Source organism: Macaca mulatta, chromosome X, assembly GCF_049350105.2.
Source record: "Macaca mulatta isolate MMU2019108-1 chromosome X, T2T-MMU8v2.0, whole genome shotgun sequence".
Classification (NCBI taxonomy): domain Eukaryota; kingdom Metazoa; phylum Chordata; class Mammalia; order Primates; family Cercopithecidae; genus Macaca; species Macaca mulatta.
The window spans coordinates 107,921,918-107,943,822 of NC_133426.1; the positions used below are offsets into that span (position 1 = coordinate 107,921,918).

The 21,905-nt window shown below is 45.2% G+C and overlaps 1 protein-coding gene across 37 annotated transcripts in view; it reads right to left on the reverse strand.

Moving 5' to 3' along the window:
* TRMT2B (tRNA methyltransferase 2 homolog B) overlaps nucleotides 1-11,093 on the reverse strand; it is an 83,487-nt gene extending 72,394 nt beyond the window's left edge. For 9 of the 37 annotated variants that reach the window (XR_013413013.1, XR_013413011.1, XR_013413012.1 and 6 more), the window contains exons 1-2: nucleotides 10,729-11,086; nucleotides 122-392 (exon numbers count right to left, since the gene is read on the reverse strand). Coding sequence is in view for 13 of the 37 variants with exons in the window: in XM_077989193.1 (XP_077845319.1) it covers nucleotides 122-369 (248 nt within the window). In the remaining 24 variants the exon portion in view is untranslated. Of the gene's footprint in view, nucleotides 1-121; nucleotides 393-7,728; nucleotides 7,842-10,153; nucleotides 10,537-10,588; nucleotides 10,679-10,728 lie in introns of those variants that run through there. The other 28 variants (XR_013413006.1, XR_013413005.1, XR_013413001.1 and 25 more) reach the window with 11 other exon arrangements.
* Nucleotides 11,094-21,905: the final 10,812 nt, after the last annotated feature.

Below are 21,905 nucleotides of genomic sequence, written 5' to 3' on the forward strand. Positions count from 1 at the left end.
CTACCTCAGGTGGCCCCACAAATCCTTGTAATGCTACATTAGTTACATTAGGAATACAGAATTTCAGTAGATGCACAGATTGAGACTTGCTAAGGAAAGAGGACATCAGCCTGGCCTTTACCTTTCCTGCCAGGAACCATCTAGTGGTCCAAGATGACTTGGTTTCTTCTGACTTTTTTGTCCTTTCTGACACTTCGTGGCTACCACATGGGTGAAATCTCCCTTACATACTGTGCCCAGAAAGAGCTGTGACCATCCTGGTGGATTTCTGGCATACCAGGGAAGCAGTCCTGATTTGGAGAAGAGACCCACCATGGAGATGAAGTATCTGAGGCTGTGCATTGGGACTCTTCTCTTAAGGCCTGCCATCCAAAGAACACACTGAAATCCACCTGCATGAAAGGTACACATACAGAGGTTGGGAAATGGAAGCACAACTACCAAACCCATTCATCCATTTATAAACCCTTATGGATCTCAAGCGCCTAGCAGAATGCTGGCACACAGCAGACAGTAAAAGCAAGCCTGTTGAGCAGAACTGAATTACTGCATGCAAGGTATGTTTTGGTTCCCAAAATAAAGAGATGGGGAAAATATAGTCTCTGTCCTCCAGGAAAGAGTTCAAATCTCTGGATATATTTCTATGACAAATCTCTTTCCCTATTCCAACTTCCTAACCAACAGCCAATGAAGCAGCTAATATTTAGTAAGTGCTTACTATGTGCAAGACATCATGCCACACTAGACACCAGAGGGGTTACAAAGGTTACAATCTAATTAAGGAGATTAAATGCTGACACAGGAAAAGACATTAGGAAATAACACAGTATGCTTGGTTCCTGATGAGTGCTCAGAAAAGGCTTCCCAGAGCAGGGAGGCATGGTGCTGAGTCTTTTTTTTTTTTTTTTTTTTTTTTTTTGTTAAGACAGTCTCATTCTGTCGCCCAGGCTGGGGTGCAGTGGCATGATCATGGCTTGCTGCAGCCTTGACTTTCTAGGCCCAAGCAATCCTTCCACCTGAGCCACGCAAGTAGCTGAGACTACAGGTGTGCACTACCACACCATTCTTTTAATTTATAGTAGAGACAGCCAGGAGCAGTGGCTCATGCCTGTAATCCCAGCAGTTAGGGCGGCAGAGGCAGGTGGATCACCTGAGGTCAGAAGTTCAAGACGAGCCAGGCTAACATGGCAAAACCCTGTCTCCACTAAAAATACAAAATTAGCTGGGTGTGGTGGTGCATGCCTGTGATCCTAGCTACTTGGGAGGCTGAGGCAGAAGAACTGCCTGAACCTGGGAGGCAGAGGATGCAGTAACCCAAGATTGCACCATTGCTCTCCAGCCTGGGCAACAAAAGCAGAAACTCTGTCTCAAAAAAATAAATAAATAAGGCCGGGCACAGTGGGTCACTCCTGTAATCCCAACACTTTGGGAGGCCAGGGCGGGCAGATCACTAGTTCAGGAGTTCGAGACCAGCCTGGCCAACATGGTAAAACCCCGCCTCTACTAAAAATACAAAAATTAGCCGGGAATGGTGGTGCACGCCTGTAGTCCCAGGTACTCAGGAGGCTGAGGCAGGAGAATCACTTGAACCCAGGAGGCAGAGGTTGCAGTGAGCCAAAATCATGCCACTGCACTCCAGCCTGGGCGTCAGAGTGAAACTCCGCCTCAAATAAATAACAAACAAACAACAAACAAACAAACATAGTAGAGACAAGGTCTTGCTATGTTGCCCAGACTGGCCTCAAACTCCTGGGCTTAAGTGATCCTCCCACCTAGGCCTCCTAAAGTGCTGGGATTGCAGGTGTGAGATGCCACGTCCAGCCAGAAACTGAGTCTTAAAGGATGGCAGAGAGATGAATTACATGTTTGAAGGACAGCAGGGAGACCAGTCTGACTAAAATAGTAGTTCATTTTAAGGAATAGAGGCAACAGGCTGAAAAGTTAAGTCAAAGTGAGATTTGAAAGAATGTTCATGCCTGAATAAAACATCGACTTTATTGTGAAGGTAATAGTGAGATGATGGAGGCCTTGTGTAGAGAATTAAAGATGAAATAAGGAGGCTAATAAAAAGCAAGTTCGGCCGGGTGCAGTAGCTCACGCCTGTAATCCCAACACTTTGGGAGGCCGAGACGGGCAGATCACAAAGTCAGGAGTTCGAGACCAGCCTGGCCAATATGGTGAAACCCTGTCTCTACTAAAAATACAATAATTAGCCGGGCATGGAAGCAGGCACCTATTGTCCCAGCTACTCAGGAGGCTGAGGCAGGAGAGTCGCTTGAACCTAGGAGGCAGAGGTTCCAGTGAGCCAAGATCGTGCCACTGCACTCCAGCCTGGGTGACAGAGCGAGACTCCATCTCAAAAACAAAAACAAAAACAAAAAAAAAAAGGAAATTCACGTTTGAGACATATTGTGTTTAGAATGGTAGGGAAATATCCAAATGGAAATGTCTAACAAGTAAGTAGAGAAGCAGTAGGACAAGTAGAGAGATCGAGAGAGATGGCAAGGCTACAGATTTCATTGAGTGCCTATAATACAAGCTGTAAGATGAAAAAGGGCTTTGAGGCCAAACACAGTGGCTCATGCCTATAATCCCAACACTTTGGGAGGCCAGGACGGGCAGATCACAAGGTCAGGAGTTCCAGACCAGCCTAGCCAACATGGTGAAACTCCGTCTCCACTAAAAATACAAAAATTAGGACTGAGTGCAGTGGCTCATGCCTGTAATCCCAACACTTTGGGAGGCCAAGGCAGGTGGATCACGAGGTCAGGAGTTCGAGGCCAGCCTGGCCAATATGGTGAAACCCCGTCTCCACCAAAAATACAAAACTTAGCTGGGCATGGTGGCGTGTACCTGTAGTCCCAGCTACTCGGGAGGCTGAGGCACAAGAATCGCTTCAACCCGGGAGGCGGAGGTTGCAGTGAGCTGCGATCATACCACTGCAGTCCAGCCTAGGCAATATAGAGAGACTCAGTCTCAAAAAAATAAATAAATAAATAAATAAATAAATAAACCAAAATAAAATTTTTTTTAAAAAGTGCTTTGTGTAAAGGCAAGAGCAAAAGGCCAATGACTATATCTGGGAGAAAGGTAATATTTGGAGAGCAAGAAGAGATGCTGGTGTCAGAATGAGAGTCAAGAGAGCCTGGAGGCCTGGAGGCCAAGGCAGATACCTCTGAGGAAGGCAGTATCACATCCATTATGTCTGGGACAAAAGAAAGAAGGGAAAGAAGGCAATGGGAAGTGGCAGGCAGTGCGCACAAATGAAGGCTTTGACATTTTAGGAGTGCAGATCCTAGAGTCAGACAGCCAGACCTGTCCTGGGTGGTCCACCGGCCCCACCACTCACTACCTAGGTGGTGGTTGCCAAGTTAATCATTCTCTCTGACATTCCTTTTTTTCACTTGTAAAATGGAGACAATGGTATCTACCTTATATAGTGGTTGTAGGAGTTACAAGAAGATAATTAATAAAAAGTACCTAGGCTGCTGGGCACAGTGGCTCACACCTATAATCCCAGCACTTTGGGAGGCCAAGGCAAGTGGATCACCTGAGGTCAGGAGTTCGAGACCAGCCTGACCAACATGGAGAAACCCTGTCTCTACTAAAAATTCAAAATTAGCCAGATGTGGTGGCGCCTGCCTGTAATCCCAGCTACTCAGGAGGCTGAGGCAGGAGAATCGCTTGAACCCGGGAGGCAGAGGTTGCGGTGAGCCGAGATCAAGCCACTGCACTCCAGCCTGGGCAACAAGAGTGAAACTCCATCTCAGAAAAAAAAAAAAAGTACTTAGGCCAGGTACAGTGTTGCTCACGCCTATAATCCCAGCACTTTGGGAGGCCAAGACAAGAGGACTACTTGAGCCCAGAAGTTTGAGACCAGCCTGGACAACACAGGGAGACCCCATCCCTACAAAAATTAAAATATTAGCCAGGCATGGTGGCATGCGCCTGTAGTCCCAGCTACTCGGGAGGCTGAGGTGGTAGGACCACTTGTGCCCAGGCAGCCATGATCATGCATGCTCCAGCCTGGGCGACAAAGCAAGACCCTGTCTCACGAAAAAAAAAAAGGACTTAGCAGAAGATCAGATAGGTATGTTTGTGAAACTCTGAGCAGAGTCCAACACCTGGCAAAATCTCTTCAGTAAGCATTAATAGTAACTGTCATGATGTGTTTAAAGACAGTATTTAACTGAGTAGAGGTGGCAACACTGAAAGAGGGGAGTGGGAGAAGGAACAATGGGAGTAACTATGAGACAAAAGCTGGAAGAGTTAACATGGGTGACACTGAGAACACAAGTAGGGGGCTTCCCTTTGCAACACAGGACTCTATGGTATATCTGCATTGCTGTGAAAGCACCTGGTTTTTGTTTGTTTTAAAAATGAGATGGGGTTGGCCGGGCATGGTGGCTCACACCTGTAATCCCAGCACTTTGGGAGGCCAAGGTAGGCGGATCACCTGAGGTCAGGAGTTCGAGACCAGACTAGCCAACATGGCGAAACCCCATCTCTACTAAAAATACTAAAACTAGCCAGGCGTGGTAGCAGGCACCTGTAATCCCAGCTACTCAGGAGGCTGAGGCAAGAGAATTGCTTGAACCTGGGAGGCAGAGATTGCAATGGGCCAAGACTGCAACAGAGCAAAACTGGGCGACAGAGCGAGACTCCATCTTTAAAAAAAAACGAGATGGGGTCTCGTTATGTTTTCCAGGCTGGTCTCAAACTCCTGGACTCAACCAATCCTCCTGTCTCGGCCTCCCAAAGTGCTGGAATTATAGGCGTGAGCCACCATGCCCAGCCATAAACACCTATTTTAAGTACTTAGGACACTTGAATGGACTTAGCCTGACATCCTATTAACCTGCTGTGAAATTTGTATTTTGCCCTTAAGCTCTACCTTGGATTTCATCCCAATGTTAAGTCATAGCCTAATTCAGAATTTTATATTTATACATACATGCATACACACACACACACACACACACACATACAAATTATTGCTAAATTAACATTCCATGATCAGTAAGTAACCTAGAGGATGATGACATAGGTGCTGCAATATTTAGCCCATACACCATTTTGTATGATTACAAAGTACTAAAGAAAGTGACTGTCATAGCATGTGACATTTGGGGGGATTTCAAACTTTTTACAGAATATATTTAAGCTGGCCCAGAGTTCAGGTGTTAATGATAGCACCCTCCACTCAACACCCCCCCCATCAAGAGGCAACAAGACAGTACAGTTAAGAACACGGGCTTTGGAGCCATGTTCTTTCTTTCAAAAAAAAAAAAAAGGAAGAGTCTTACTTTGTCGCCCAGGCTGGAGTGCAGTGGCACATTCTTGGCTCACTGCAACCTCCACTTCCTGTGTCAAGCCATTCTCCTGCCTCAGCCTCCCAAGCAGCTGGGATTATAGGCACCCCCCACTGCACCCAGCTAATTTTTGTATTTTTAGTAGAGACGGGGTTTCATCATGTTGGCCACCCTGGTCTCAAACTCCTGACCTCAAGTGATCCATCTGCCTCGGCCTCCCAAAGTGCTGGCATTACAGGCATGAGCCACCGCATTCAGCTGAAGCCACGTTCCAATCTCAGCTCTACTTCTCACTGGCTATGCGGTTTTACGCAAGATATTACTACTTAAGCACTATGAATCTCAGTGTCACTGTCTATACAAATAGGACTAAGAACACCTATCTTTACGGTTTTGGTGAGAATTAAAAGCGTTCATATATATGACATGTTCAGGACTGTGCTTAAGACAGCCAGTGCTCCAAGACAGGGATGCCCTCTCTCACCGCTCCTATTCAACATAGTGTTGGAAGTTCTGGCTAGGGCAATCAGGCAAGAGAAAGAAATCAAGGGTATTCAGTTAGGAAAAGAAGAAGTCAAATTGTCCCTCTTTGCAGATGACATGATTGTATATTTAGAAAACCTCATTGTCTCAGCCCAAAATCTCCTTAAGCTGATAAGCAACTTCAGCAAAGTCTCAGGATACAAAATTAATGTGCAAAAATCACAAGCATTCTTATACACCAGTAACAGACAAACAGAGAGCCAAATCATGAAAGAACTTCCATTCACAATTGCTTCAAAGAGAATCAAATACCTAGGAATCCAACTGACAAGGGATGTAAAGGACCTCTTCAAGGAGAACTACAAACCACTGCTCAGTGAAATCAAAGAGGACACAAACAAATGGAAGAACATACCATGCTCATGGATAGGAAGAATCAATATCGTGAAAATGGCCATACTGCCCAAGGTAATTTATAGATTCAATGCCATCCCCATCAAGCTACCAATGAGTTTCTTCACAGAATTGGAAAAAACTGCTTTAAAGTTCCTATGGAACCAAAAAAGAGCCCGCATCTCCAAGACAATCCTAAGTCAAAAGAACAAAGCTGGAGGCATCACGCTACCTGACTTCAAACTATACTACAAGGCTACAGTAACCAAAACAGCATGGTACTGGTACCAAAACAGAGATATAGACCAATGGAACAGAACAGAGTCCTCAGAAATAATACCACACATCTACAGCCATCTGATCTTTGACAAACCTGAGAGAAACAAGAAATGGGGAAAGGATTCCCTATTTAATAAATGGTGCTGGGAAAATTGGCTAGCCATAAGTAGAAAGCTGAAACTGGATCCTTTCCTTACTCCTTATACGAAAATTAATTCAAGATGGATTAGAGACTTAAATGTTAGACCTAATAACCATAAAAACGCTAGAGGAAAACCTAGGTAATACCGTTCAGGACATAGGCATGGGCAAAGACTTCACGTCTAAAACACCAAAAGCAACGGCAGCAAAAGCCAAAATTGACAAATGGGATCTCATTAAACTAAAGAGCTTCTGCACAGCAAAAGAAACTACCATCAGAGTGAACAGGCAACCTACAGAATGGGAGAAAATTTTTGCAATCTACTTATCTGACAAAGGGCTAATATCCAGAACCTACAAAGAACTCAAACAAATTTACAAGAAAAGAACAAACAACCCCATCAAAAAGTGGGCAAAGGATATGAACAGACATTTCTCAAAAGAAGACATTCATACAGCCAACAGACACATGAAAAAATGCTCATCATCACTGGCCATCAGAGAAATGCAAATCAAAACCACAATGAGATACCATCTCACACCAGTTAGAATGGCGATCATTAAAAAGTCAGGAAACAACAGGTGCTGGAGAGGATGTGGAGAAATAGGTACACTTTTACACTGTTGGTGGGATTGTAACCTAGTTCAACCATTATGGAAAACAGTATGGCGATTCCTCAAGGATCTAGAACTAGATGTACCATATGACCCAGCCATCCCATTACTGGGTATATACCCAAAGGATTATAAATCATGCTGCTATAAAGACACATGCACACGTATGTTGATTGCAGCACTATTCACAATAGCAAAGACTTGGAATCAACCCAAATGTCCATCAGTGACAGACTGGATCAAGAAAATGTGGCACATATACACCATGGAATACTATGCAGCCATCAAAAAGGATGAGTTTGTGTCCTTTGTAGGGACATGGATGCAGCTGGAAACCATCATTCTTAGCAAACTATCACAAGAACACAAAACCAAACACCGTATGTTCTCACTCATAGGTGGGAACTGAACAATGAGATCACTTGGTCTTGGGAAGGGGAACATCACACACCGGGGCCTATCATGGGGAGGGGGGAGGGGGGAGGGATTGCATTGGGAGTTATACCTGATGTAAATGACGAGTTGATGGGTGCTGACGAGTTGATGGGTGCAGCACAGCAACATGGCACAAGTATACATATGTAACAAACCTGCACGTTATGCACATGTACCCTAGAACTTAAAGTATAATAATAATAAATAAATTTAAAAAAAAAAAAGACAGCCAGTGCTCAACATGTGTCACTGCCCTTCCTTAGGCTCTGATTCAAAGCATATTACTTGGTTTCTTCATGCCTCAACATCTCCAACCTGCAAAACTGACAAGATGTAATAATGCATGCAAGTGCTGTGAGGATGAGTACAGTTATGTGGGAAATTTAAAAAACACCACACACACATACACACATAAGTGTTCTGACCCTCTACATGAGTGCCTGCTGGAGTGTAGTGAGGTTATGGCCTATGCTGGACTACCTGTTAATACAATCAAAAGTGTGTGGCAGCCGGGCGCAGTGGCTTACAACCATAACTCCCAGTACTTTGGGAGACCAAGGCAGGAGGATTGCTTAAGGCCAGGAGTTTGAGATCAGTCTGGGCAACACAGCGAGATCCGGTCTCTACAAAAAAATTTAAAAATTAGCCAGGTGTGGTGGCACACACCTGTGGTCCTAGCTACTTAGGAGGCTGAGGCAGAAGGATCACTTAAGTCCAGCAGTTTAAGGCTGCAGTGAGCTATGACTGTGCCACTGCATTCCAGCCTGGGAGGGAGACCTTGTCTAAAAAAAAAAAGCCAGGGTGGCTCACGCCTGTAATCCCAGCACTTTGGGAGGCCGAGATGGGCAGATCACTTGAGATTAAGAGTTTGAGACCAGCCTGGCCAACATGGTGAAACCTCGTCTCCACCAAAAATATACAAAATTAGCCGAGTGTGGTGGCACATGCCTGTAATCCGAGCTACTCAGATGGCTGAGGCAGGAGAATTGCTTGAACCCGGGAGGCAGAGGTTCAAGTGAACCAAGATCATGCCACTGCACTCCAGCCTGAGCAACAGAGACTCCTTCTCAAAAAAAAAAAGTGTGTGGCCTATGAGAGAATGTATGTGTTTGATATGGAGAATGGCAAAAGCCAGACAAAGGAAATGAATGAAGAGGCAAGAGATATAAGGAATGACTTGGTGGGTCTGAGGAGGCCAGGGTCCTTGAAGCCCAGACTACAGGGGAAGGGAGTAGAGCTGATCCAGGAGAGGGGTCCTGTCCCTCCAGTCAGCAGGAAAGTCAGGAGGAAGGAAACTGCAGGCCCATTTGAGGATTGGCAGACGAGGGACAAGGGAGCTGAGGAATTTGAAGACAGTTATTCCCACCCCAACGACATTTAGACTTTTTTGTGAATGTGTGGGTCCTCTGACTGGTGACTCCGCCATGACTGTAGTTCATTTGCTCTGTACCCCAGCAGGAGGGTCCTTGTCCATCTAGGTCTCTTCCAAATTATCAAGTATGGTCTAAAACAGGACCTTATTATTTCAAGGTGCCAACTAGCCATCATTCTAGGTAAAAGCCTGTCATATTTAGTAACTTCTGTGGTGAAATTTCTTTTTCAAGGCAGCACACTCATACCAGTGGAGGTGAGTTCTGTTTCTTTGTTTCTTAATGTCAGGCGAGGCATTTGTTCACAGAAGATACTATTTCCTTTTTATATCTTGTCCTGTTTTAAATAAATGCTTGGGGCCAGGTGCGGTGGCTCACGCCTGTAGTCCCAGCACTTTGGGAGGCCGAGGAGGACGGATCACCTGAGCTCAGGAGTTCGAGACCAGACCGACCAACATGGAGAAACCCTGTCTCTACTAAAAATACAAAATTAGCCAGGTGTGGTGGCGCACGCCTGTAATCCCAGCTACTAGGGAGGCTGAGGCAGGAGAATTGCTTGAACCTGGGAGGCAGAGGTTGCAGTGAGGCGAGATCCCACCATTGCACTCCAGCCTGGGCAACAAGAGTGAAACTCCATCTCAAAAAAATAAAAAATACAATAAATAAACGCTTGGGGGCCAGGTGCAGTGGCTCAGGCTTGTAATCCCAGCACTTTGGGAGGCCGAGGCGGTGGATCACGAGGTCAGGAGTTCGAGACCAGCCTGACCAACACAGTGAAACCCAGTCTCTACTAAAAATACAAAAATTAGCTGGGCGTGGTGGCGGGCGCCGTAATCCCAGCAACTCCGGAGGCTGAGGCAGGAGAATCACTTGAACCTGGGAGGCGGAGGTTGCAGTGAGCTGAGATCGCGCCACTGCACTCCAGCCTGGGCGACAGAGCTAGACTCCATCTCAAAAAAAATAAAAAATAAAAACAATAAATGCTTGGGCGTTTTTTTCCTTAGCAAAAGAAAAAAAAAAGGTGTGTGAGCGGTTGTGCTCGACTGTTCTATACCTGCCTCAGGAATTGATCAGGAAAAGCCATGGAGTCCAGAGTAGCCCAGATAGGAAGGCAGGCTAACTCACCTGTGCTCAGAGAGGTTCAAATCAGAGAGACTATGTGGTAGGTCTGACCGCGCAGGGCCAAGGATCCCTTTTGGAGCAAAATGTTCACCCACCGACAAGGGTCCTGCTTGCACTCTCTGCTCACCCTTCCTTCAGTTGGACCGGCCCCAAACACTATTCCTTGCTAAACCAAACGAGCAAATGGGTTCTCTGCTGTATCCCAACTGCAGTCCACAGGCAGTTAGGTCCTTGTGTCCCCAACAAGACTCCACTAGCCCTTCCATTCCTTTCTTCTTTAGGCAAGTTCTGCCCACTGTGTCTGTAGGAAGGGTTAACAAAGAGGAGACGCTAGGAAAGCATACCACTAAATTTGGCCGGACTGCAGGGCCCCGGAAGGACGGAAAGTAAGGGAGTGGGAGGAGTTAGGGCACAGGCCCACGCTAGGCTGTACACGACCTTGCGCAGTCACCGTCGGGTCCCGTCCCCAGCCCCGCCTGCCGCCTCCATTCCCCGCCCCGCGGACAGTTTGGCATAGTAGGGAGTTTTCTGTAACGCAAGGGTTAAATCAGGTTTTCCGGGCTATTTATCCACCTTACCTTCCTTCGTAACCAATAAATCCTCTTACAAACCCGAGGCGGCAAACTAAAAGGCCAGCGGATGGCCTGGTTTGCTGCGGCGGGGAAACAGTCACTTCCTGGTGCGCAAGGCGCCTCTACTCCCGCCGCAAGCGCAGCCAACCCTTGGCAAGCGCGGCGGGACGCGGGGCTCCTCCCAGCGTCGGCGAGGCAGCAGGCCCCGGCACCTCGACTCCTCTCGGGGAGTGCCCCTCCCTACTTTGCTGGGGGAACCTTCTATGGAGACCTTACTTAAAAGCACTCATAGCCCTGATACCCGCCGCCTTCCTTCTCTAAGTTCTCCTCTCCTCCCCACCCCGCGGCCCCGCCCACCACCTGCTCTTTTCTCACCGTCCCATTGGTGGATCTACATAAGAGACTCACGAAGAAACTCAGACTACAGTGTTAACTGCGTTACCCATCCCAGGGGTGCTTGCAGTTTAAGTCTGCCAACTCAAGGAATAGTTTTCTGGTAGACTTGCAGACATCAGATCCATAATAGGTTGGAAGATTGGGAAATGAGGAGCAGGGTGGTTTCCTGAAATGGCATCCTTTGGTAAAAGTCAGACCTATTCTGAGCTGTGGGGTTTTTCAGGCATTCATTCTCTATTTTACACTGCATCAGAAAAATACTTTATAGTTTTTTCACTGGATCCCACTCAAGACTATTAAATCCTAAGCCCTCAGAAATAATTTTTTTCTTCAACTACAGAACTCAAAAAGAAGACATGTCTCTTTTTGGTTGATTCACTACCTCCTGGACTACATTCGGTAGCCCAGCCACATAAGTAAGAAAACTTGAGGTATACACACATCTGTGTGCTGTAAAATATTGTTGCTTTAACAGAGTAAAATTTACAGCAAAGTGGACGTTCCAGGCTGGGCATAGTGGCTCACACCTGTAATCCCAGCACTTTGGGAGGCTGAGGAGGAAGGATCAGCTGAGGTCAGGAGTTCGAGACCAGCCTGACTAACATGGTGAAACCCCGTCTCTACTAAAAATACAAAAATTAGCTGGGCATGGTGGCGCACACCTGTAATCCCAGCTACTTGGGAGGCTGAGACAGGAGAGTCACTTGAACCCAGGAGGTGGAGGTTGCAGTGAGCGATCACACCACTGCACTCCAGCATGGGCAAAAAGAGCGAAACTCCGTTTCAAAAAAAAAAAAAAAGTGAACGTACATTTAATGATACTTTATGCTTCATAATAATTGTGCTTAAGTGGAAAACACTTTGTAGTCAACATTTCATTTATTAATATTTATTCAAAGCATAACATGCCTATTATGTGTAAGGCAATGCGTTAGCCTTAGTGAGTACAGTAGTAAATTAAACAAGGCCCAATACTTCAAATAGTAGCAAACATTGAGTCAGTCAGAATAGAATTAAAAGCCCAGATCTGCCACTTATTTTTTATTTTTCTGTTTTTTTGAGACGGAGCTTTGCTCTTGTTGCCAAGGCTAGAGTGCAATGGTGCGATCTCGGCTCACCGCAACCTCCATCTCCCGGGTTCAAGCGATTCTCCTGCCTCAGCCTCCCGAGTAGCTGGGATTACAGGAGTGTACCACCAAGCCCAGCTAATTTTTGTATTTTTAGTAGAAACGGGGTTTCACCATGTTGGTCAGGCTGGTCTCGATCTCCTGACCTCAGGTGATCCGCCTGCCTCAGCCTCCCAAAGTGCTAGGATTACAGGCATAAGCCACTGTCCCCAGCAGCTCTGCCACTTATAAGCTGTGTCCACTTGAGCAAGTTATTTAATTGCTCAGTGCCTCAGTTTCATCATCTGAAAAAAATGTCCAAATAATTGTACCTATTTCATAGGGTTGTGACAACGATTAAATTAGTTAATACGCACAAAGTGCTTAGAATACAGTAAGTACACAAAAAAGTTAGCTATTATCATTCAAAACAAGTTGATACACTGTGTGTTCATACATTCTGAAGGAAATCAAAATATTTTACCCCAAAATAAATGTATTTGCCATATTTTTGAAATGGCTGCCTCAGGACCAGAGGACTGAGATGGGGGAAATTTGCGTCTGTAGAGAACCTCCTTGAATGCAGCCAAGCTTCCCATTTCTATGCCTTACCTGGATCCAGGAGAGATTGAGTCTGACATCTTTAAAAGTTTGGAAAGAAGCATTTACCACCTATTCTTTCTGAAGGAGGCTTCCTCTACATAACAAGGCCACCTTCACAAACCAAGTCTCTTCCTTTCTTCCATAACCTATCTTGCTACTAAAACCTGTTTTTGTATATACTCTGAGTCCATCCACATTCTTTCTGTAATTTCTTACTTTTTTATTTTTTATTTTTTATTTTTTTGAGACGGAGTCTAGCTCTGTCACCCAGGCTGGAGTGCAGTGGCGCGATCTCAGCTCACTGCAACCTCTGCCTCCTGGGTTCAAGCAATTCTTCTGCCTCAGCCTCCCTACTAGCTGTACTACAGGCATGCACCACCACACCCAGCTAATTTTTGTATTTTTAGTAGAGGCGGGGTTTCACCATGTTGGCCAGGATGGTCTCGATCTCTTGACCTCGTGATCTGCCTGCCTGGGCCTCCCAAAGTGTTGGGATTACAGGCATGAGCAACCGCCCAGCCTCCTTCTGTAATTTCAAGATGATATATAAGCTTCTGTTAATTATTGGGAAGTTGGGTCTCCATGATGAAGGCTCCCATGTGTACATGTTAAATGAATTTGTATGCCTTTTCTCCTATGAATCAACCTCGTATCAGTGATATTTTAGTGAACCTTCAGGGGGCCAATGGCTGTGGCCCCCACAACACACATACACGCCCGCGCACGTATATATTTCTTGTTTTTTAAAAAGAGATTTCACTTCCATCCTAAACCCTTGAGGATGTAAATGTTTGACTCAAATTGCTACTATCCTAACTGCTCTCATGGCTCATAAACAAAATTTGAGCTCAAACCACTGCTTCAGCTTTCTAGGCCCATACAGGGCTACAAAGTGAGACCAGGCCAGAGAATTTATCTTTGGCTCTATTTTCCCTTTCTCATCTATTATCCCCTCTTATATGGATAGACAGCTCTATACCTTTTATCACCTCCTCTTCCCCTTTCTTTGCCTTCCCAAGCCCTTCTGCTCCTTTATCACTTCTCATTTTGGCCTTCTGTGTTGTGCCTAGCACAGAGTCAGGTGTCCAATACGAGCTCAATAAATATTAATATTTGATTAATTAAACTGAATTCCATCTTGTCTGCTGAAAGAGAGAAGGCATTTCCTCCTTCACCCCCACCTATTTTGAGCATCCAGGCAAATTCATTTAAAGCAGGCCTGTCATTCAAGGAGGCAAAACCCTGATGGGTAGAGAGAGAAAAGAGATTACAGAAGCTAAAATGTAATTATTTAGCCATTAACTCCTTTATATTTATTTAATTTGGCAAAGCATGTTCTTCTATAAAAGTGAAATCATTACATTTGTAAGGGGAAAATAAATACCCCATATTATAGGAAAGGTTAGACCCTTCAACCAGAAAGTCAGTAAGTGGATATGTCATAGATGATAAGGAATATTGTTAACTCAAATAAGAGCTGGAACCAAGATAACCTTTTACTTAATTTTGTTATTAGCCAACCAAATCACAGCAAAGTGAAATCCCTAGGAATTTGTCAAACATTCTCATTTTGGTGCAAGGAAAAGATAGCTGAGAGGTTACAGCATTCGCTCTCAGAAATAACATGTATTAAAATTGACCGAGTAGGAGCATCACCCTCTTGGACAAGCACCGCCATTCTAAAGTTCCCCTTGATCAAAAACTTCCTGAGGCTGGGCGAGGTGGCTCACACCTGTAATCCCAGCACTTTGGGAGGCCGAGGCAGGTGGACCACCTGAGGTCAGGAGTTCAAGACTAAACTGGCTAACATGGGGAAACCCCATCTCTACTAAAAATACAAAAATTAAGTGGGTATAGTGGCAGGTGCCTGTAATCCCAGCTGCTTGGGAGGCTGAGGCAGGAGAATCACTTGAATCCAGCAAGCGGAGGTTGCAGTGAGCCAAGATCACGCCACTGTACTCCAGTCTGGGTGACAGAACAAAACTCCATTTCGAATAAAAAAAAAAAGTTTAATTGATGAGAGCTCAGCCACAACATGTGGGAGATGGAGTTATTACTCACATCAATCTCCCTGAAAATTTGGAGGCTAGAATTTTTCAAAGATAGTTTGGTAGTTATAGTTATATGTATAGACAACTCTATACCTTTCATCACCTCCTCTTCCCCTTTGGTTGGGGATGCAATCATAGGGGTATGGAAAATGGTCCTCTTGGACTGAGTCTGCTCCTGGGTCGGAACCACAGTAGGTGTGGGGTGGGACAATTCAGTAAGTGTGGAGTGGGGCTCAGAATCCATATGTGTTACAATCATCCAAGCGGATTATGTTGCAGATGTGCCCCTGACCATATTTTGAGAAACATTTGCAGTATGCAGTATAGCTTGCCTTAGCACAGAATCTTATGACCTCCCATCTGAATGTATGCAGCAGTCTCCCTCAGCTTCCAGGTCACTGAAACTGCCTTTGCAAAATGATGACATTAAGAGAAATCTGACATTGTTGACTCCATCTTGCCTTTAACTTCCAAGCTGTCCTTGGCCGTTCATGGGCATGGGCCACGCTAACTTTGGGAGAAAGTTAGTTTATAGTTTAAATAACAGCCTTTCCAAAAAACTAAACCACCCTTGTAAAACTAATGAAAGGGCACCAACCAGGTTAGGAGGATGAGGGGGGCCTGCATTCTACTAAGATGTAGGCATAGTTAAATGATTGCCAGCCACTATTCCAGAGGTCACAAAATATGCAACTATTCCAATTACTCTTGCAGGTAACATGACTATTGTAGAACCTAAGATTGGCCTTTTGAGATGTCTCCAGGTCTTTTGGGTGTCTGACACCCATGGCTCCACCTGTACCCACCAACCACTCCTGTGGTCCCACCCAGAAGTGACTCAGTGCAAGAGGCGAGCTTCCAATCCCTATGATTTCATTTTCAACCCAAGCAATCAGCACCCATTGCTTAGCCACCCCTGTCCCTTCCCCCAAACTACCTTCGAAAAACCCCTAACCTTTGATACTTTGATACTTTGAGGAGATGGTTTGGCCGGCCTTGTGTCAATTAAACTCTTTCTCTACTGCAATGCCATGGTCTATTTTGTTTGTGCAGTGGGCAGGAAGAACCCATGGGGCAGTTATAGGGCTCAGGAATATCTAGGTTTGTAACAAGCATACCAGGTGATGTCCATTAAAATCTGAGCTCCGACTACCACACACCAACTGAAATTTCAGATGAATTAGTTGGAGATCAAAAAAATCAAACCATAGGCCAGGTGCAATGGCTCACGCCTGTAATCCCAGCACTCTGGGAGGCCAAGGCAGGCAGATCATCTGAGGTCAGGAGTTCAAGACCAGCCAGGAGTGGTGGCACGTGCCTGTAATCCCAGCTACTCAGGAGGTTGAGGCACGAGAATCGCTTAAACCTAGGAGGCAGAGGTTGCAGTGAGCCGAGATGGCACCACTGCGCTCCAGCCTGGGCAACCATCAAATCAAACCCTAAAAGCCCTAGAATAAGACGCAGATGATTATGCATCTGAACTGTGGATGGGAGAGGACATCATAAACTTAAAAGCAGCAGAAAAAAAAAAACACTAAGTAGGTAGATTTTACTACTTAACCTTAAGAACTTGACATGACAAAAATATAATTAACAAAATGAAATCATAAAAAAGAAGCAGAAAAATATATACAAGTATAGCAAAGAGTCATTATCTTTCTTGATAAAAAGCTTACATAAACTTACAAGAACACGATGTCCTCAATAAAGACTTTGACAAAGGCATGGAGAGAGAATTTCCAGGAAAAGAAATCTGATTGCTCAGTAGGGTGTTTTGTTCTAACTCACTAGTAATCACAGAACATGCAAAGTATACAAACTAGATAATACTATTTTACCTGTGAAGTTAATAAAGATTTACAAAGAACTGTGCCAGGCACAATGGCTCACGCCTGTAATCCCAGCACTTTGGGAGGCCGAGGCAAGAGGATCACTTGAGCCCAGGAGTTTGAGACCAGCTTAGGCAATATCAAGAGACCACAACTCTACAAAAAGTTAAAAAATTAGCCAGGCATGGTGGTGTACGCATGTGGTCCCAGCTAGCAGGAGACTGAGGTGGGAGGATTGCTTGAGCCCAGGAGGTCAAGGCTACAGTGAGCCGTGACAGTGCTAGTGCACTCTAGCCTGGGTGACAGACAGCGAGACTCTGTCACCAAAAAAAAAAAAGGAACACATATTTCTCAAAGTAGACCATGAGCAGTGAGGCAGAAACCTTCATACACTGCCAGTGGGATTGTAAATTGATGCTTCCTAGAAAGCAAATAGAATCACGAGTCTTAAAAAATTCCATAGCATTTGCCCCCGAAATTCTCCCTCCAGGAATCTGTTCTACGAAAATAGAGATATGGGCCAGGTGCAGTGGCTCATGCCTGTAATCCTTACACTTTGGGAGGCTGAGGAGGGTGGATCACTCAAGGTCAGTAGTTCCACACCAGCTTGGCCAACATGGCGAAATCTCTTCTCTACTAAACATTTTTTTAAAAATTAGCCGGGGGTGATGGCACACACCTGTAATCCCAGCTACTCGGGAGACTGAGGTGGGAGAATTGCTTGAACCCCGGAAGTAGAGGTTACAATGAGCCGAGATCACACCACTGCACTCCAGCCTGGGTGACTGAGTGACTCCATCTGAATAAAAAAAATAATAATAAAAGGCCCAGGCACAGTGTCTCATGCCTATAATCCCAGCACTTTGGGAGGCCAAGGCAGGTGGATCACCTGAAGTTGGGAGTTCAAGACCAGCCTGACCAACATGGTGAAACCCTGTCTCTACCAAAAACACAAAGTTAGCTGGGCTTGGTGGCGCATGCCTGTAATCCCAGCTACTCGGGAGGCTGAGACAGGAGAATCAGTTGAACCTAGGAGGCAGAGGTTGTGGTGAGCCGAGATAGCGCCATTGCACTCCAGCCTGGGCAACAAGAGTGAAACTCTGTCTCAAAATAATAATAATGATGATGATGATGATAATAAAAATAAGATATTGGCTTACAAGTCAAATAAACGCCAGTGACAAATATAGTTTCCAGTGGCAGGAATTGTCTTCTCTATTATTTAGGGTCATACCTACCAGCTATTAATATACCTGAGAAACCAAACTAGTAATCAGATGGTCACTTGTAACTTGAACAAATGGAGCTGAAGGTTTTTTGTTTTTTTTGTTTTGTTTTGTTTCACTCTTGTTGCCTAGGCTATAGTGCAATGGTGCAATCTAGTCTCACTGCAACCTCCACCCCCTGGGTTCAAGCGAGTCTTCTGCCTCAGCCTCCCAAGTAGCTGGGATTACAGGCTTGTGCCACCATGCCTGGCTAATTTTTGTATTTTTAGTAGAGATGGGGTTTTGCCATGTTGGCCAAGCTGGCCTCTAGCTCCTGACCTCATGTAATCCACCCGTCTCTGCCTCCCAAAGTGCTGGGATTATAGGCGTGAGCCACGGTGCCTGGCCGGCCGAATGGTTTTAAGGGAGGTCTTTGACTGGGTTATTTATAACATGTGTACCAGACCAGTGTTCCTGTCACTTGAATAGTAGTGCATAAACACTTACTCTCCAATGTTCTTTATTTCACCATCTGTAATTAGTTATCAGAATCTTCTGTCATTACAATATTACCTGCCTCCTGTTCTCATTACATGTCACAGTTTCCAAGGTAACAGCTGTCTTACATGAATTACACTCTAGGTTGGTAGCTCCCAGGTGAGATAGTGGGAAGCATCTTAATCTTATTTGCATATATCTACAAATTGTATTTACCAGAAGTCGCTTCTGGGAAGAGTCACAACTGGCTAGTTTCATCTACTGTGAGCCTTTTATTTCTTTTTTAATTTTTTCAGTTGAAGAGTTTATCATTTCCCAAATTATGTGTCTGATTTTTCTCTAAACTGTGTCTCTTAAGTTTGGAGATACACATTACTTTGGGGTCCCTTCAGTTCACTGATAAACATCTAGGGTTTCTGACAACAGTATTTAGGAGAATGGCACTGCCACTAACAAAAACAGGGAAATCAGAGAGGGAGTCTTTTGGGAGAGGGAGGAAATAGTGGAATTGAGTGAAGGTCCAGTGGGCATGCAGAGAAAAAGTTAACATAACAGGAAAGCTCTTATGTTGTATGTGGCAGGAATTACCCTGGAAACTGTCACCAAACTACCTAGCTACCTTTATACTTCTGGTTTCTAGGGTAACACAGATATTTACTACCTTACATTTAAATGGCTGGTGCTGATGTTCATTTTCTCACTTTTTACAGTCCCAACCCTTTGATTTTTATAGTGTTGAAATTTGCAATTCAATATTAATAACATTCCAGTACTGGTGGCTTATTCCTCAAAGCTAGATGTAGGAAACTATCCTGGGTCCTGCACACACTGGAATGTCATCAGTACATGAACCTGGGTTTCATGCCTGGGACTCAACACCACGGGCACAAATTCTACAACTACCCAGAGGCTATAATTTCCATCCTCTCCAAATCATCATCAGTAAACTCTTAATAAAGACACTACTTTCTACTTTTCTTCCTTGTTTTCTCCCTCCTTAGACAAGTCAAGCGAAGAAGTGGGAGTAGAGAAGTATACTTACTTTCTTTTTTTTGAAACAGGATCTCCTTCTGTCACCCAGGCTGGAGTGCAGTGGTGTGATCACAGTTCATTGTAGCCTCGACCTCATGAACTCAAGTAGTCCTCTCACCTCAGCCTCCCAAGTAGCTGAGACCACAGGCACATACCACCACACCCAGCTAATTTTTTTTTTTTTTTTTTTTTTTTGAGACAGAGTCTCTCTCTGTCACCTAGGCTGGAGTACAGTGGCATGATCTCGGCTCACTGCAACCTCCATCTCCAAGGATCAAGCAATTCTCCCTGGCTCAGCCTCCCGAGTAGCTGGGTTTATAGGCATGCACCACCATGCCTGGCTAATTTTTGTATTTTTAGTAGAGGTGGGGTTTCACCATGTTGGCCAAGCTGGTCTTGAACTCCTGATCTCAGGTGATCCACCCACCTCAGCCCCACAAAGTGCTGGGATTACAGGCGTGAGCCACTGCACCCGGCCCCAGCTAATTTTTAAAAAAATTTTAGTAGAGACACCAAATTTGCCATGTTGCCCAGACTGGTCTCAAACTCCAGGGCTCGAGTGGTTCTCCCAACTCGGCCTCCCAAAGTACTGGGATTACAGGCATGAACCACTTCACCTGGCCTTTTTACATTTTTTTTTAACATTTATTTTAGGTTCAGGGGTACATGTGCAGGTTTGTTATATAGATAAATTGCATGTCTCAGGGGTTTGGCGTACAGATTATTTCATCCCCCAGGTAGTAAGCATAGTCCCTGATAGGTAGTTTTCCTTTTTTCTTTTCTTTTTTTTTTGAGACGGAGTCTCTCTCTGTTGCCCAGGCTGGAATGCAGTGGCCGGATCTCAGTTCACTGCAAGCTCCGCCTCCTGGGTTTACGCCATTCTCCTGCCTCAGCCTCCTGAGTAGCTGGGACTACAGATGCTCACCACCTCGCCTGGCTAGTTTTTTGTATTTTTTAGTAGAGACGGGGTTTCACCGTGTTAGCCAGGATGGTCTCGATCTCCTGACCTCGTGATCCGCCCGTCTCGGCCTCCCAAAGTGCTGGGATTACAGGCTTGAGCCACTGCGCCCGGCCCTCTTTTTTCTTTTTTTAAATAGGATCGCCCTCTGTTGCCCAAACTGGAGTGCAATCACACAATCTCGGCTCACTACAGCCTCTGCCTCCCAAGTTCAAGAGATTCTCCTGTCTCAGCCTCCTGAGTAGCTGGGACTACAGGCACATGCTACCATGCCCGGATAATTTTTCTATTTTTGGTGGAGATGGGGTTTTACTATGTTGGCCAGGCTGGTCTCGAACTCCTGACCTCAAGTGATCTGTCTGCCTCAGCCTCCCAGAGTGCTGGGATTACAGGCATGAGCCATCGCGCCCAGCCCCACTAGGTAGTTTTTCAATCCTCCTCCCACCCTCCACCCTCTACCACCAGACCCTGGTGTTTATTGTTCCCCTCTTTGTGTCCATGTGTACTCAATGTTTAGCTCCCACTTGTAAGTAAGAACATGTGGTATTTGGTTTCCTGCATTAATTCGCTTAGGACATGATCTTGTTCTTTTTTATGGCTGCATAGAATATCATGGTGTATATGTACCACATTTTCTTGATCCAGTCTATCGTTGATGGGTATTTAGGTTTACTCTATATCTTTGCTATTATCCTCACTTTTATGTTCCATAATTCTGTAAAGAAACTGGTAGATGAGGCCGGGCTCAATGGCTCACACTTGTAATCCCAACACTTTGGGAGGCCGAGGTGGATGGTTCACCTGAGGTCGGGAGTTCTAGATCAGCCTGACCAACATGGAGAAATCCCGTCTCTACTAAAAATACAAAATTACCTGGGCGTGGTGGCACATGCCTGTAATCCCAGCTATTCAGGAGGCTGAGGCAGGAGAATTGCTTGAACCCAGGAGGTGGCGGTTGCGGTGAGCCGAGACCGTGCCATTGCACTCCAGCCTAGGCAACAAGAGCGAAACTCCGTCTGAAAGAAAAAAAAAAAAGGAAAGAAAGAAAGAAGGAAACTGGTAGATGAAATACTTTCTGCCCCATCCCCATTGCATTATTAAGATGTGTTATTTGGTTTCTGAACTTTTTTTTTTTTCTTTGATACAGAGTCTCATTGTGTTGCCAGGCTGGAGTGCAGTGGTGTGATCTCAGCTCACTGCAACCTCCAACTCCTGAGTTCAAGCGATTCTCCTGCCTCAGCCTCCCGAGTAGCTGAGATTACAGGCATGTGCTAGCATGCCCAGCTAATTTTTCTGTTTTTAGAAGAGCCAGGGTTTTGCCATGTTGGCCCGGTTGGTCTTGAACCCCTGACCTCAAGTGACCCACCCCTCTCGACCTCCTAAAGTGCTAGATTAAAGGCGTGAGCCACTGCGTCTGGCTGGTTTCTGAACTTATAATTAGGACATTTGCCAAAGAAAAACAATTATGTTGGAAATGAAAATGATTATCCAGAACTACACTTGTA